The sequence below is a fragment of the Oppia nitens genome, unplaced genomic scaffold, assembly GCF_028296485.1.
Source record: "Oppia nitens isolate AA-2021 unplaced genomic scaffold, nextdenovo-longstitch-racon4-pilon3 scaffold63_pilon_pilon_pilon, whole genome shotgun sequence".
NCBI lineage: Eukaryota > Metazoa > Arthropoda > Arachnida > Sarcoptiformes > Oppiidae > Oppia > Oppia nitens.
In genome coordinates this window covers 21244-41210 of record NW_026533247.1, presented here as the reverse complement: position 1 = coordinate 41210, position 19967 = coordinate 21244, and the positions used below count along the sequence as shown (strand labels likewise).

The 19967-nt window shown below is 21.2% G+C and overlaps 1 protein-coding gene across 1 annotated transcript; it reads right to left on the bottom strand.

Annotated features, from left to right (window-relative positions):
* Window positions 1–10430: 10430 nt before the first annotated feature.
* LOC128962020 (uncharacterized) lies at window positions 10431–17515 on the bottom strand. Its single transcript, XM_054308340.1, has 4 exons — window positions 17442–17515; window positions 12785–12991; window positions 11766–12587; window positions 10431–10543 (listed from the first exon to the last, which is right to left on the bottom strand). Exons 2-4 carry the CDS (start codon window positions 12924–12926, stop codon window positions 10515–10517), a joined length of 993 nt encoding a protein of 330 aa, XP_054164315.1. The 5' UTR covers window positions 12927–12991; window positions 17442–17515; the 3' UTR covers window positions 10431–10514.
* Window positions 17516–19967: the final 2452 nt, after the last annotated feature.

Below are 19967 nucleotides of genomic sequence, written 5' to 3'. Positions count from 1 at the left end.
GAATATTTAAAAATTATATAAAATGAATTTTTATATCTTAATGTTTTATTAATATAATATTTAATAATTATTATTTTCAATGCTAAATAATATTTGACTAATTTATAATACAAGTATTAAACAATATTTTTATTGTTGATTTAATGACTGATATCTTCTATATTATGATATAATAATAACTTTCAAAGAATTAACTGTATTATTGAATACCATTATTAGGTACATTAAGACCACTTAGATTAGGTACACTAATTAAAATTTTTTCAAACAATAATTATCTCACTTTATCAATATAATGATAATATTTAATATTTAAGTGATTTATAAATTTACGGTAAATAATAAACAATTTATAAATAAATAATAAACAATTTATAAATAAATAATAAACAATTTATAAATAAATAATAAACAATTTATAAATAAATAATAAACAATTTATAAATAAATAATAAACAATTTATAAATAAATAATAAACAATTTATAAATAAATAATAAACAATTTATAAATAAATAATAAACAATTTATAAATAAATAATAAACAATTTATAAATAAATAATAAACAATTTATGATAAAATTTATTGTTCTGTTTTAAAATATTAAGTTTGTAAACAATTTTGTCTTTTATTTAAATAAACTTAAATCATTTTTAAAATATGATACTAATGTAGTATATGATATTGCAGTTTATATAAATGTTATCATATTAATTCACAATCTACAAATTGTTTACTAAAAATTGAATATTATTTTTAATAAATAGAAACTTAATTTTATAAAATAATTTATGATTTAAAATAAAATATTAAAATATTATTTAAATTAAGCAAACATATGGAGTGGTTTTATTACTAAAACTATATTTCTAGTTTTCAACTCTAATATATTTAATATAAGATAACGTATAATAAATTTATCATATATTTGAAGAGTGTTTTATTCAACTATTAATCCCATTATAAATAATTACTAAAAATATTATTTCAAATTGAGTTCGTATGAATAACGTTTATTATAGAAACTAGTATAAATTGATAATGATGCATTTTTATAATAAAAATATTATTATTGCATAATAGATGGAATATACTGTACATAAATTGTATATATGATGTGATATTTTAGTGTAAAAATGCATTATTTTGCACATTTATAGTATATATTGTACTCACAGTAATAACTTAACTGTTGTATGCGATTATAATTTTTTTAAAAAATCATAATTGATAAACTTGTTTAAATGTTATTTCAATGCTAAGTTTATATTATGTAATAAAACATACAATTACATGCTAACAGTAATAATGGTAAAATATATGAAATTGATTATTGATTATTGGCATAATTTGTTTATCAAGTAGTAGAGTACATAAACTTATTGTTTTATAATTGCATGAAATCAAATCAAACGCAAACCAGTAGCAACACAGTGAGTGAACAAATTTTAATAGGAGTATAAATTAGTGAGCTTGGTGAACTATTTAAAAATTATTAAATTATTAAATTATTTCTACAAATTGTCAAAACATTATATATTTTTCTATAAAAGTTTATTTATTTAATTTGTTGTTAAACTGTAAAAATCATGTCTACAAATAATATTAATAGTGAGAATATAACAAATAATATAAAGTTGACCCTCTCATTTAATAAATTGGGCAAATATTTATTATGGTTTGGTTTTTTTAGTATGTTTTTCATAAATTTATTCAAAGTTATTGAACAAAAGTGGATCCCATGGCCGGCATTAATATTTGTGTGGGCAATGAGTGCCACCACTATATTTATCGGGTGTTTAATACTATTTATTACACGTAAAACTATATCAAAATACAAACGCAATGGACTGGTGTTTGACGGCGTCTACATAAACACCATCTCTGGTCTCGTAGATATGCAAAATACCGGCTCCCGACCGGCCATACCCACACTGTTTCGACAGTTTAGCTATAGTACACCACCGCCCAGTTATGATCAAGCGGTACAACAGGACGATCCAAGCTAGACATATACACAAACTGATACACATGTATACCTGAGCTTAATTGGATACTCATATACTTAAATATAGCTAATTCAATGAATGTTTGGTCAAATACAGTAATGACTTGATTTTGCTATAGTTTTCACACAATAATCATAACATTTAGATTTTGCTTTTGATCTCAACGATTGCTAAATAATTATATTAGTTATAGTTTACTATAATATTAATGTATTTTTATAGAATTACTAATAATTATGTACTAATTATCGACATTTATTTTTATTTATAAAAACTTTACAATGTTTATCACAAAAAATATTTATTTATTAAATGAAATATTTATATTTATAGTTAAAAGTATTAATTATTATTAAGAATAGTATTTATTTTTAGAGAAAAAGCAAATTGAAAACACAATTTTCGTAAATTATTTATAATATGCAAAATGTGGCTAATATTTACCTATTGGTCAATACTTTTACAGCTATTTTTTGCGACATTATTAGTATTCAAATGAACTAATCTGTCGATACCTATACTATGATTTACTGGGATTTAACAACTAATAGATGATATAATATTAATAAATACTTTTTGGACTAAATTTAATGAAATCTGTTTTGTATTTTTTTAATAAAGAGAATTAAATAAAGTATTAAAAAGAAAAATGATATAAATTAATTATTTTTAAAACTAAATATTTACTTGAAAAATATAAAATCTCTCTCTCTCTCTCTCTCTCTCTCTCCCATCTTTTTACAGCTATTTAAAGTAAGATACTGTACTATACATAGAGTATGTAAATATATTTTATGATATATTATATTATCAATAACAGTTTATGTTTATTCATAGTTTATTAATAACAAAAGGTAAATAATGTATTTATTAATTTATTAGTTTAATTGCAATTATAGTGAATTTATTAAAATCTATTTAACTTTTATAACCTAAAATACTTTTTAATGTTTTTTAAAAAAACTTTCATTTAAATTTTTAAATGATTTAATAGCCTGGTTAAAACATTTTTATCAATTTATATTTAAAAGAGATATTAAATGATATGTTATTTATAAAATACATTATCTCAATTTTTAATTAATTTAAATTTTAACAGCAGTGTTATATTATATTCAATTTAAATATCCTAATTTATTTATTAGTATATTTTTTACAAGTTATCGAGTTATACGAAAAAAATACAAATTTTAATTGCAAATATTGTCTCAACAAAACAAAATTGCGATTATCAGGGGATGGCTAACAATAATATTACTTTAGGTAAATATTATATCAATTAAAATATAATATCATTAAATGTATGAAATGCTGTACAATATGTCATTAATTAATTCATACTTTAGCCAATTTTTTTGTGATGGCAAACGTGGTCGCGGACAGGTTAAACATGACACCGGTGCATATTTTGCTATAATTACACAATATAGTGGTCATCAATTGATTATTTATGTGGACGGGTTTGCTGGCAACGGTATGCACGACAATGGAGATAAAGGGTCACCACTTATAGCCTATGAGTTAGCTGTCGAGCCTAAGTTTAAAGACAAGTTTTCAGCTAAAATACTATAGATATTCGTGGAAATGGATCCTAAAAAATAAAAAAAACTTTTAAAAAATTTAAATAATTATAGACAAACATTAAATGTATTACCAATTCATGTGGAGGACCAGATATTATGTAAAAGTTTTGATGAAGTGATACCTTATCTATTGGACAATTATACTAACTATTATTCAATCCCTATGTTTGTATTGGCGAACAAAACAATAGTAATGATGGTTTGACTAATGAAGGTTACAATCAATACAATAAACCAAAAGAAACTGATTGTGAAATAATTTCTGCTAAAAATACTACTGAAAATGTTTTAATATATTTTAATTATAGCTCTTTTAATAATTAATTATAATTTACTTATAGATTTAAATTTTACATATTTATACATATTTATTATTTATAATATTAGAATAAACAAATTAAAAAATATTTTAAATTATTATTTTATAATTTCAAAGTTATAATATTTTGATATTATTTATTTATTTTAAAAATTTATTGCTTTAATACAGTAAATACTAATTACTATATATTAAAATAATGTAGAATAAACTATTGGTAATTAGCATAATATTATTTATCAAAATATCATTTTTAACAATTTATATATAAGTAATTCTACATAAAGTAGTATAAAATTATTCTTATTATTATTTATATTAAATACATATATGACATATGAAATTATAATAATCTCTAAAAAATTCAAACTGAACTAATTTTTTTTATACCTACCGTAAGTATTTTATTTTTAAACATTTTACTATACATATAATATTTATTCAAACAAATGTTATTATAGTTTAAAAAAACAAATTATTTACTAACATTTGATAAGTTTATGAAAAGTTCATTATTATACAGTATTAATACTATTTATTTTTATTATTTATAGCATATCACTAACAATAGTTGATATAAGTTAATATTAAATAATTAATAATAGTTTTATTATATTTTTATTTTTTGATAAAAACTATTAATTACATTTTATGTCCCCGTAAAAATTGTTTGATTATTTCGATAACAATATTATCTCAATATAAAATTGTATTTAAGATAATTTATCTGACGGTAACCTTAAATACATAATCTTATTTAAGACTATAAATTTTTTGTACTTATATTATACACTTTTATTAACATTAATCACAAATATTATTTTGGATAATGTTTTAAAAATTAAAAATTTTATAATTTAAAGAAATAATATTTAAATAAAATGCAAAGTAATTGTAATATTGCTGTAATTATCAATGAAGATAATTTATTTACTAACGATAATATGCTGTCAATTGATAATGGAAATAATAATAATAATATTAGTAGAAAGTTAATAAAATTATTAAAGTTGCTGAATATCATGACGTATGGTATAATAATAATTGCAATATTGGGTCAAATTTTGTTTTTTGTGCCCAAAATCAAAAATATTGTCCACATTAGACATCATTACATAAGCGCCACGTGTGCCGGACTAATCATTTTGGCCGTATTGGTAAACATATTGACCCGTATATACATACTGTTTCATAAACGCAATGCAAATATTAGAAGTAATTTGACACAAGAGTCGACAGTTTCACGACTTGAGCTCCAGAAGCCACCCAGTTATGAGCCGCCGCCTAATTATGAAGATATCAATTGAACATTGAATTTCAAATAATCTCATAATCATTGCCTGTATATAATAACACTTGATTTTTATTCAATAATTATTATATCTATTAATAATATATCTATATTTTAATAGTTACTGTATCTTTATTAACGTAATGTACTTTTGTTTAATATCTATTTAATTTTTGATTATATTTATTAATACTGTATTATAACAAATGTCAGTCTAATATGAAAGTGAATTAAAATTATGATAAAATAATTTTTAAATAAAATTGTACATTAATATATTTTAATAAATTAGTTTTAATATAATTTAATTTGTAATTGTCTTTTAATTCAATATAAATGTTTGAATTGCATTGTTATTTATTAGTATAAAATGTTTTTAAAATTTACTTATTAGTACTTATAGTATTATATATTAATATTAACTATAATAGATTTTTTACTATTAGATAATTTGATAGTTCTTATGTCAATTGGATAACGAGGTTATAATTATATTATAGTATCATATGTTTAATTTTTAATAAAGTTTTATTATCTAAATACTAATGGAAAATAATATCTCTATTTTAAGTATATTTCTTTAAGTTTATGTAATAATTTCACTTCAATACAGTGAATTTAGTATTAGTAAATTATTAAAAAAATATAAGTATTAAAATAAAAATAAACAATTAATCATTAAATATAGTTTTACAAAATATTTATGCAATAATAAATAGATAACTAATTTGGAAAAAACGACAATATCATCAATTTATATAAAATAGTTGCGTATATTTAAGTTCAATTTATCTAATTCAACTAATGATAGCATTAATTAATTTTTACAGTATATAAGTAAACTACTAAAAATTATTTTTCTATTATCTATTATATAAATTATTAATATTCAATGAGTGAAATAACCTATATAAACAATTATACAGTATATGTAATATATATATATATTAAAAAATTGCTACATTACATAATTAATCATTTATATATACTGTATATTATATGTAATTTATTTATATCTAAAATATGCATCTAAATAATTTATCAATATCACCTGCTAAAAAATTGTTTAATTGGATCAATTATGTGACCAATATGTTTATTGTAATCGGTTTTATAGTAATTGTGTCCCTATTTGTCACTCGACGACACCATGGGGTTAGTCTATCACATGAACATACAGTGTTTCTATACATTACATTTTCATTGATCATCGCAGTGTCGGCCACAATCAATATTACTATTAGACTCATCTATCGGTACCACATAAATGATAATAATAATGAAACTAATAATAATAATATGACATCTATCGGTTCAACAATTATCACCGATAAGCCTGATTTTAATCGAGTGCCCAGTTATGAAGCACCTCCTTGTTATGAACAAACACAGTCACATATCATCGTTACAATTGTTAAATAATTTATTTTTATTTACTAAAAATCTATATAATTTATTTTATATAAATGTAGAATAATACTTATATGCCATTGATCTCATTAACTTATTTTTCTAGATTTTTCTAGATATCTATTTTAAATAATAATATTTTTATTTAATTAACAATAAAATTTTTATTTTAATTTTATTTCAAATAATTTATTTTACTATATTTCATACTTTCTTTAACCTATAATATTACATAATTTTGATAGGTTTTTGAATTTTTAAAATTCTACCTAACCTAAGTCATTGTTTTTTATCATAAATAATAATAGCATACTTTTTAATCAAAAAGTAAATAACCATTGCAACCGATAATATACATTAACTATATAATCAAAATGTTATAAAAAATAATTTATAATACCCTATTGAATAACAATGTTGTCAACTGATACTAAAAATAATATAATAAAATAAACTTTATTAAATGGTGTCAATCAAACATTGAAACTTTGATAATAAAAATAATTTATAAAATTAAATTGTGTTATTAGTATGAAATAGATATTAGTTAAAAATGTCAACTAATTCAATAACAATAGATCATGAATCTAACAATGACTACAATAATCAAAATGCTATAAAATCAATGCTATTATTAAATAAGATAGGTCGTTTATTTATATTGTTGGCATTTTCATTAATAGTCCTCATATTGATCACCGAAATTGGTTTTTCAATTATGACTCCACTATTGTTGGTCATATTATCGGCAGTCAGTGGGCACAGCCCTATTCGGGGGCTTTATTGTCATCACAACTGGCCGAACATTACAAAGACTTGAAATGGTTGTACGCAATAATAGACAAATAGTTAATAATATCAATAGTTTGTCTGATAATTTTGATACCGCTTACACTAATCCCAGTTTTGTGGAACCACCAGAATATGAGTTACCACCTAATTATGATGATGTTGTCGTTACAAATAAAAATTAAACAATTTTAAACATTATTATAAATATTGTATTATTTATTGTAAGTATTTAAAAATAATAACAATGATGCTTAAAAACAATTCAAATTAATGATAATACTGTGTATTCGTTAAATAATAATCATATATTGTATATATTTTTTAAATCTAAAATTATTTTTAAAAAATGTTTTGTGATATATTATAGTAATTATTATAGTAAATTATAGTATAGTAAACAGTAATTATTATAAGTTTCTTAAATTATAGTAAATATTAAAAACAGTGATTATTTATGTTCACACAATATGTTGTGTTAAATACAATTAAATTCTTTGATTAAAAATAGTATATAATGTTTGTAATTAGTTATAATGAGATCGAGGTTTGATCCATGGATTGAGTACTGAGAGGCCAACTAACATACGAGATGTTAGCAGAGATGGTTCGTCGAGGCTCTCAATTTTGGCCGACATGTAAAACATGAGTAAACGAAACTAAAAATTATAGTAAAAATTAAAATTACCGGTAAATGTCTGTATATTTTAATATTAATATATTATAATATTATAAATTATTACCGATTGAAATAAATATTGCGATATATTATGTGTGGACTGAGAAAACCAGTCGTACAGATTGATCGGTAGGGTTCGGCACTCATAGTTAACTGATATCATATGCCATATAATGGATAACATGAGATATATTCTGATTATTATAACCAGAATATCGGCTGATACGGTGCGGACCAGTTTTGGGGTGTCGTCAACAATGTTCAATATATCATTAGTGCAAACTATAAGTCATTCAAAAAAAAATCATAAATATTTCAATATTAGTGGTAAATCATTATTAAATTTATTGTTACTAAACCTTTGACAAAAAATGATATAATATGATTGATCACATTTACTGAATACAATCCAACCATTTGTTGGACAACTATTATTATATCAAACGTCATGACCACAAATACCGTAATCATTAGCAAATTGAAGGCCCGATTGGTCCGCGCAATTAAGTCGGCGTTATTGCGAAACCATTGCTTAATAATGTTGAGATGATTGACAGTCGGCACAGTTGATGTGTTGTACAAGTGCTTCAAATAATCATTTAATTGCTGGCAGTGGTATTGAATAGCCTGCAAAATGTCAAAAAAAAAACAATTATTAAAATAACAATTACTTTAAGATATCATATATCATATGATACCATTGCAAACGTTATATAGACAACTATGAACCAAGTATTGACTAAACGCATCGGTAAATTTGGCCAATAGTTGATAAATAACATGTTGTGCTGTAAATGTAATTTAGCCACATTTGTCACCAGTATTATCACATGTAGTATTATGATGACCACCAAAATAGTCACTATCTTATAGATAACACTGACTTTATTGACCGGTTTTGGCCAAACGGGTAGCGATTTATCTAACTTTAAAATCAAATTTTTCATAACATATCCTTTCATCCAAAGCATATCAACTGCGCTAACAATCGGCACGAGTTGTAACAAATAGCCCATAGATATGAAGAGATTGCCGTCAAAATTACCGATAATAAACAATTGTCGCAAAATATCAATCATTAGGTATGACATCCATGCGTTCAATAACACCGTTATTACCATTAATAACACATTAATCAGTGATAACACACCGTTTCGTTTGAATAGATATGTTAGCCATTGCTTTGTATTAGTGGCCTCACATCGTCCAGTGGTTAATGTAGTGCTTAGGACGGGAGCACCGGTCAAAGATAACGGTGCCATCACTATAGCTAAAGTTTTAAGCCAAAAGTTATCATACTGTTGCGGTTTGTGATCAGTCACAGCTAATTCAGAAATGGGAGACAAATTAGACAGTGTGTCATTAAATTGTTGATTAATGACATCCCCGACGGTAGACATGTTGTCCAACTCTATATAACTAATATTTCTGGCCATTTGTGATCAATGAGTGATTGACAATAACATACATCAAGTGATCACACGTTTCAATAATTAAGCTTTTTTTGTTATAAAAGTGTTAATTGATTGCAGTTATTGTAGGCATTGATTGAATAAAACATTTCACTTAAGCATTAATTTGTCAAATATAGAGAGTATTACTGTTACTATCAAAATGTATATAAAATACTGTACAATAAACCATCAAATTTTCACAATAGTTTAAAGTTTAAACAAACAATAAAGTATTGTTTCTTATATTTTTTATTTATTAATTTTTTGAGCATTTTATTAATTATTAATTAAATTTTATTAATTTATGTATATATATATATAGAAAGAAAGAGAGAACGAGAGAGGAAAAAATATATTAACAAATTATAATAAAAGTTTATTATTATCAAGATAATTTTTTTATTTCAACAAAATATAATTATCATAATATAAATAACAAGCATAATTTATATTTATATACATAGAGAACTTATTACTGTATAATAATAATTATAATACTGTAGTTTATTTTCAATGCTCAATAATAATTAATTTTTATTGTTTTTTTTAATGATTGTTTAATTACAATATGAATGGAGGTATGAATGTTAAGGAAATTTTCAATGGATTATTCATTATAACAGTAACTATAAGTCTAGGCTTTATATTATTAATCCAATTATAATAAACAATACAATAACTAAGGAATATTTGTCGTAATTTCCTAAACACCTATCCCTCCAACCAAATAATTAATGTTTTTACATAATTATTACAATTTAGTTTCATTTTATTTATTTTATAAAATGACAAGTTTAGCAATAATAATAATAATAATAATGAGAATAACAATAATAATCCTAATCATAATTATAATAATTGTTTTTTATTTTTTGTTTTTTATGATCAATTGCTTAAATTATATATTAATTATTTAAAATTACATTGCAATTAATAAATGATTGATTAATTAACGATGAGTTAAATAACATTTTTAATCATTACTTCATATGCTTTGACTCGCCGTTTACTGTAAAAAATAAATTTAATTTATGAATATTAAGTTATATATATATATAAATATATAAATTTGAAATATATAAGTTTTAGCATATTTTTTAGATTAGAAAAATTTTATTTAATAATTATTATTTATGATAACTAGAAGAAAATGATTTTAGTTTTTTATATAAAAATGAAAGTTAAAGTATGCAAATATTAATATATTCATTTTTCAATTTAGTAATTTTTCAAAATTTTGTATTATTTTATTAATAGATAATAAGTTTTAGTTATAATATTTAGACATTAATGAAATATTATTTAAAATATGACTTTAGTAACACATTATTTTTATACATTTCGCAAACAAATATATTTAAAATATTAAATATTTATAACAATGAATTTAATCATTCAATAAATATTCATGCATGCAATTTTTTGTAGTGATAAAATTTGCTAAAAATTGTTATAATTTAGTAAAATGTTACATATGTTAATAATAAACAAATAAATAAATAATAAATTATTTAGCTTAAAATGTTTAGTTTACTTTATATTTAACAAAAATAAAAATTTTTATTTTTTATAATGATAATATACATTAAATAAAAAAAATTTAAATTCAAGCATAATCCAATGTAAAAGTTATTTATAATATTTATCCATTATATTTAATCTCATTTTAATGTTATTTATACATAACAAACTTCATATATGATATTTATAATATATTTAATATTTATATCTTATTTAGCGTACAATATCATCCAGTCATTGAATTACAAATTAATATCTATTATATACCATAATGTAATAAAATAAGCTATAAATAAAATAATTTACTTTTTTGCAATTATTTCTATTTCTACAGTACTAACTATAGCATAAAATTGATAAAATATGCAAAATACTAATAATGACATAATAATTTAATAATTTAATCTTATAACTTGTCTAACAATTTTTATACGTATAATATTAATTTTAATTAAGTAAATAAACAAAGCAAACAAAATTTATAAAAAATAATGACATTAATTATTATAAATAGACATATTTCTCAATTATATTTTAAAAATCATTTCATTTTCTTCTATAAATCACAAGTATTTCTCTGATCCTATGATTAAGTAAATTATTATTTAGATTATTATTATTATTATCATTTAATAAGTAGTTCCTACCACTACTGTCTGTCAAAAACCTATTATCATTAATCAATTGTCTCTTAAATCTCATTCCTTCACCTTCAAGTATATCACTACTGGATCCACCGTCAGTGTCCCGGCGCTCGTCTACGGCAAACTCATCTATGGGTAGATAATTATATTTGCGAAGTCGGGCTAACTGGTTGGCCATCAATTTTTTGAATCGCATACCTTCTCCATCTAATACAGACTTTTTAAAGCGCATCCCTTCGCCATCAAGAACTGACTTTTTGAATCTCATGCCTTCATTGTCCAAAATTGACGCTTTTTTAAACCTCATCCCTTCGTTATCCAAAACTGAAGCTTTCTTGAAGCGCATCCCCTCGTTGTCTAATACCGATGCCTTCTTGAAGCGCATCCCCTCGTTGTCTAATACCGATGCCTTCTTGAAGCGCATCCCCTCGTTGTCTAATACCGATGCCTTCTTGAAGCGCATCCCCTCGTTGTCTAATACCGATGCCTTCTTGAAGCGCATCCCCTCGTTGTCTAATACCGATGCCTTCTTGAAGCGCATCCCTTCGTTGTCCAACACCGATGCCTTCTTAAACCTCATCCCCTCGTTATCCAACACCGACGCCTTCTTGAATCTCATGCCTTCATTGTCCAAAACTGATGCCTTCTTGAATCGCATACCTTCGCCGTCAAGGACTGACTTTCTGAATCTCATGCCTTCATTATCCAAAACCGATGCCTTCTTGAAGCGCATACCCTCTCCATCAAGTACTGACTTTTTGAAACGCATGCCCTCCTCATCCAAAATACGGTCGTTTTTGCGAAATCTCATTCCCTCCCCGTCTAACACAGATTTACGGAATCGCATGCCTTCGTCAGTCAATAGACTGTCCTTTTTGAAGCGCATACCTTATAGAGATTGAAAATATATATTTAAAAACTAATTCTAATAGTATTATAATAAATATATTTTTGATAACAATTACAAAATTATAAGAAATGAATATTGTTTTTTTGTAAGAATATTTATATAATAATTTATAATTAGTTTGCATTATATGTTTTATGTTATGACTATACCGGTATAAATATATGAAAATTCATACCTTCCTCATCAAGTATAGGGTCTCTTTTGAAACGCATTCCCTCCCCTTCCAGTACTGACCTCCGTTGTCTGTCCACACCATTAATGTTGTTATTACTAATGTTAGCATTTCTGTGCTGTTGTTTCTCATAACGTGTTTTCATACAATTGGCGTATAATTTATAAATTTCCTGATTGTTTGTTATGTTAAGTTTGTTTGAGGGTATCGCTGAAACATACATTAATTTAAATAGTATTACAAATATTTATATTAGATTTTGTTCAGAAAAAAACAAAAAACAAAAATTATTTAATAATATGTTTTTTTATCTCTTTAATATTATAATAAAATAAAATATTTTATACATTGCTTAGCATTCAAGTAATATCAATAATAAATATTTAATGCAAACAAAAAAGTTTAGACATTTAAATTCAAGTGTTGTCTTATAAAAAATATTATTAAAACTATAAACGTATAAAATGTAAATAACAATATAACATCAAAATCTCATCAAAAAATAATACTAATCTCTTTAAAAATCAGATATAAATGTGTGTAAACTTTTTAATGTTTATATAAAATATCAAATAAATAAATATATTATAGCATATATTGATACAAAATTGTTATTTTATCACATAAATAGTTGTATAAGATTTATTGAAAATGATTTTCATTTGTTATTAAACGCTTAAATGTCATAAGATTTTTATTTTATAAATAAATAATTTTATGTTAATTGAAACATTGTTTGTAATTATTCTTTTAAATAAAATTTACTAATTATTTTTACATTAAATATTTTATGATTGTTGTTAGCATAACAGTATATAATAATAATAATTATTATTATTATCAACGTTATACAGTACCTTAATTTTTTTAACATAATCTAGCTTACATATTATATTTGAATTATTTTTATATAGTTCTTTGTATAAAATTAATATACTAGAAATACCACTATATAACTAGTATATAAATAAAATATAAAATTTAATTATATTTATAATTATAATATTTATTATAAATATATATATATATATATATATATATATATATATATATTATATATTAATTAATGTGGACACACACATAGATTATATATAAATATATACAGTAACTATACTCCTTATTTATTAAATTTGCTTAATGCATGTGTATTGTAATTATATAAAATAAATAATCTTATATAAACATATGTCGGAACTGTAACTGTATTATATAAATTATATAATAATAATAATAATATTGTTTAGCACTCAATGCATTTAATGCATAAGGGTTTTTGAAGTCCACATATTTGTTTCAGTAAACCAATACAACAAAATTATTGCAATTTATATCAAGTAACTCATAGTTATAAGTAAGTTATTATTAAAAAAACAAATAATAGTTAAAAGTATAATTAAGGCAAATAAGATATTTAATAAACACTTTAGTTAAAACTTTTCACTTGTAAACCATTAAAATCAATAATGAGTATAACAAATAACGAAAAAATTATGTAAATATAATACATAATAATCTATAAATTACTTGATTTTGTATTACTTTTTCAAGCATTAATTTTATACATGTATATAAGTTATTAAGTTATAACTAGAACTATGTATAATAGGCAATTACCTAAATTTTATTACATATTAAATCGTCGGGAATTTAATATTTAATATTTACGATATACAATTATGTTAATATTTAGATTGAAATAAACACCTATTGTTTTTTTTATTTTCCCGATTTTAAGTATTATTTGGGAAAATCCTGAAAACTGTATATAAGTGTGATTTTTGTCAAAATTAGACAAATTTTGAAATAAATAACAATTAAATACATAATCAGTAAAACATTAACTGCACATCCGATATAATATTAACTCAATAACAATGAAATAGACAATTTGTATGATCAGAAAGCACACTATAGAAAATAAATGTAAAAATTTTATTATATTAAAATAAAAATATCTCAAACATAGGTATTAAACTACATAATTTATGTTTTTCTACATGATAGTTTACAAGATAAATTGTAGTTTAAAATCTAAGTTGAATTTATTTCTATTATTAAATAATAAATTAAAATTTGAAAATAAATGCGTTTTTCATCTAATATAAACCAATTTCGTGATAAATAAATTATTTACAATCAGTACTATAGCTAATAAATAAATTTTAATTTCCCTATTTATCTCCCGATTTTGTCATTTTTTACTCCCGATTTCCCGACCGATTTTGACAATTTAAACTCCCGAAGATGCATTAGCTCTAGTCATAACTCATGTTTTTTTTTTTAAATATCCATTTTATTACTTAAATAATAAAAAGATTTTCTTAAAGGTTTGTTTAATTATTTTTTTGTATAATGTGAATCAGTAATGAAAACTAATCACTTGATATATTAATAATAAAATGTATAGAAAATATAAAAATAAATAATGTATTTATGTTATAAATTTTTTAATTAAAATTATAATTAGTTAATAAAAGATTATCAGAAGATTAACGAATTTTCTATTATAGATTTCATTAAATTTTTGTTTAACACATTTATTATGCAATAGAAAAGCATACAAATGATGTAATTATATTTAATTAAAATTATATTATTTTATTAAATTATATAATTTTCATATAATACTTATTTTAATTGTTGGATCTTAATAAAATGTTAATTGTATGAAACATACAATATATAGTATAAAAATATAAACATATGATAAATGAAATTTGATATAATGTATAAAATTAACTTAATGTCAAATTTGTTATGTTAAATAATATAACATTATATAAAATCTTATACTATAATATATAATTTATTACTATATTGTATATTAGTTTATACTATATTTATTACATTTAATATCATTTTATATACTTTAATATTTACTTTAGTTTCTATTTATTTAGTAGTTAAATGATTTATTAATCTATTTAAATACTTATATTAAATAATAAGAATTTAAATAAATAATTAGTTAATAAATACTGTAACTATTAATATATATTATTAAGGTATCATCAAATGAAAAGTCAAGTTAAACTTGAAGAAAGGTTTAATTAAATTCTGGAAAGTACTGTAATATTCTGTATTTACTGTAATATATTAATATATAAAAAATAAAAATTTTAGTAAATTTTCTAACAATAGATGAATATACTAAAATTGTAAATATTTTTTAAAATACATTTTGTTTGACATAGCTTTTAGAACTTTCGATAATATATAAATACTACTGTAGTATAAAAATGATTAACATTAAATCAAATACAATTGCATATTATATTTAGTATATCATAATATATAAAGTAAATATAAAGTAAAGTACATGTATATTTAGTTATCATTATAATAATTTATTTTATATTATTATTATTCTTTTTATAATTTAAATCATTAATCTGCTAATATATATTAATTATGGTGCGTTAAAATTCAAACGAGTAATGTATTATTTAGTAGAAAACATGTTTTTTAATTTTATAATCTATGATTATAATATATAGATATCATCAACAGTTTAAACTATACTCTAATTTGAGAATAAATATCTATAAAATTTTTGTAAATTGGATATAAAAGTAAACCACAAATTTTGTATTCAATGATATTTAATACGACACTGTTATTGGTTTTTTATGTATAATTTTGTGATATCATTGGCTTCACTGAATTATTTGAATGCTGTATATTCACATCACATATATTTTTATAAAAATTCAAGTTTTTTTTGCTGTTAAATTTAATGCCTTATATAATTTGAAATAAAATTGCACTGATCTTTTTATTTTTATTATAATACATATATACGATATATAGATATATATATAATTTAAAAGTATAACTTACATTATTATATGAAAAATATATTTTTTATAAATAATATTTTAAAAATAAAATCGAATAAAATTTAATTTATACTATAATGTATTGTAGTTAAATATATAATTTTTAAATATATACAATATATATTAATATTAGTTTGCATTTATTTGGATATTATGTGTAAAAAATATTTTCTTTTTTTCTCTGCTTTACTTATTGTTTATTTGTGTCAAACAGTAAAATCTGTTTGACATTTGAATGTTATTTATGTATTATTACTATACAATATAAAAGTTAATAAATATATATCAGTATTAACTAAAAATGAGTGTTAGATTTTGTTTATTATGTGTAAATATTTGATAACAAATCAATTTGTACGTCAAAAATTTTTTGTCAATAGCTATGGGCCACAAATAAATCTAATGTAATTTATAATTAAAATTTTTTATTTGTTAAGCTACACATAAAATTTATTACCAATGTTAATTTAAAATAATTGATAATTAAGCAAATTTAATGATTTTACTGTAATAAAATAAGTTTTGGAAACTTTGAAAGCTTTTAATGTAATTGTTTTGCAAATTAACTGTAACTTTAAATCATTAATAATACACAACCAAACTATAATTTTTATTGATTTAAAACTACAAAATTAAAAAAAAACTTTATAAATTTTTTACATATTTAATATTTACAAACATAAAGCAAATTGCATATTTATTTTAAACTTTATAATTAATAAAAAGAATTTAAATATAATTCAAAAAATCAATATTTTAGAGTATATTTTTTATACTTTTAGTATTATAGTTAACAAAATAATTATAAAATATAAACTTACTTGTAGTCGTTGTTTTAGTATTATTATTATTATTATTGATATTATTAATTGTAAGATTTTTCAATAAATGGGAACAAACGTCAACATTATTAGCGCCGCATAATTGTTGAATGTTAATAGTTATGATTACAGCCAATAATATCAATAATCGTTTGCACATAAAGTCACTTATTATTATATTAAACATGATTTTATATTTAGATATGTATGTTTGGTAATTATTGTATTATTAAATATAAAAAACTAAAAACAAAAAATAATATTTAAAAAATATCAAAAAGTTTTTATTATACAATTAATAAGTTTATATTTTAATAATTATATATATATCAATATTTTAATATTTATTATATATGTATATAGATTGTGTGTATAATTTATATATACTTATAAGAGTATAATAAGCTTTTTCTCTTAAGTTGGTTTTAACACAATATTTAGTGATATGAGAAATATGAGAGACTTTTCAACCGATTTATATATACTGTGAGACAGAAAAAGCCAACAAATTCTGTAATTCTTGAGCTCAGAATCTCTACGATTAGTGAATGTAATGTAATATAATGTATGGATGCGTGTGTTGTGCGTCTAAAGTCTATAATATTATTGCCTATATATGTATGACTATATACTATATTATATACTCTATATATCTTATAAGGAATATATATATAAATATATTTCAATTCATTGATTATATGCTTACAAGCATTCAACTCAATTATCAATGATTTCATATTATACTTAATATATAAACTTCATTTTAATTCTATAGTTAAGACCACAAAATACTTTCATTCATGTTATGTGAATATCGTATTTCTAATACAATAAGTTATTATATATAATATAGAGAATAATTTATAATAAATTAGTATTTATAATTTGTATATAATGTTATTTAGTTACTAATAATAAGTAATTTTAATTTTAAAACTGAAATTTTTATCATACTTAAAAAAATTAATAAAAATCATATATCCATTATAAATATTATATTTGTAAAATAAAACTTTAAGTTTAATTAATTTACTAATGTTGACTAAACATACTACAAGAAAAGTAATATCAATACTAAGATACAGTTAACCTAAAAATGTTAGACACCTGTCAATAGATGGTTTCAATTATTGTCAAACTCGCTAATCACTGCTATTTTTAGTGATGAAGAATATAGGGTTACACTGAAAAATCACATCATTCACAGTATATTACTCTATAAACTCAACTAATATACTACTGTAGTGTATATTGTAATATATTTAACTCTAAAGTATAGCTAATGTCTGATCAAAATTAAATATCAGACCATTTGATAATTTGTGTGCAAAAAGTAATGGAAAATAGAGAAAACAAAATCAATGTTAATTTCTTTTAAATCTTACAATTGTTTTATTATTTCAAATCTAGTGATATCAGGTTATCTCTATGTTGTTGTGTCCATACAATTGGATGCTCTATCAGTAAATGAAATATTATAGATTATTTACATTACAATGTTATTATTTATTATTATTATGTAATCCATCATCTATTATTTAAAATGAGAAGATAGATAACATTTTAGTATATATGATACTAATCACAATAATGATTAACATTACAAGATAGTTGTAATTAATACACACACAAAAATTATAGTTACATTTTATTTAGCAAAAAACACAACGCCTACATTTAAAAATATTGTTGTTTTTAATTATTTATAATAATTATTCTTTAAATATTTATAAATTAAAAACATTCTATAAAAAATGTTTACTTAAAAATGTTTACAGTAATTAAGAGTTTATTAAAAAAAAGTTTTAAAAAAGTTTAATAATAAAAATGTTGTCCTAACTTTTATGTATTACTGTAACAAATATAAATTGGAATAAATTTTTATTTAAACTGTTATGTTTTTTTCAATCACTAACACACATACATAAATATATATACATACATATATACATACATACATATATACATACATACATACATACATATATACATACATACATATATACATACATACATATATACATACATACATATATACATACATACATATATACATACATACATATATACATACATACATATATACATACATACATATATACATACATACATATATACATACATACATATATACATACATACATATATACATACATACATATATACATACATACATATATACATACATACATATATACATTCATATATACACTTATACACAAATAGCTCGTCAAATGTTATTTTGATTTTATTATTTGTTTTTTTATTTTGTCAGAAAAATTTAATTTTGAACGAAAAACCTCGTCTGACGCCAAATAATGTCATTTCGTATCATTAATTTGTGGTCCATTTGACGCAATTTAGACCCAAAATTAAACAACAATTTTATTTAATAATATTGTTATGTTTAATGTTTCCGTTATTTAACAATAATGTTTACGACATTACATTATTTTTTATCATATCTGTCAAAATTTGTTTTGTATTTACTTGAATATTTTTTAAAAATATTAGATACCATACTAC

Coding starts and splice junctions, on each gene's coding strand:
- LOC128962020 (XM_054308340.1), bottom strand. CDS start 12,926: ATGAAAACACGTTATGAGAAACAACAGCACAGAAATGCTAACATTAGT. Junction 12,588..12,784: donor CCCTATACTTGATGAGGAAG/GTATGAATTTTC, acceptor AATCTCTATAAG/GTATGCGCTTCAAAAAGGAC. Junction 10,544..11,765: donor CAGTAGTGATATACTTGAAG/GTGAAGGAATGA, acceptor TATTTTTTACAG/TAAACGGCGAGTCAAAGCAT.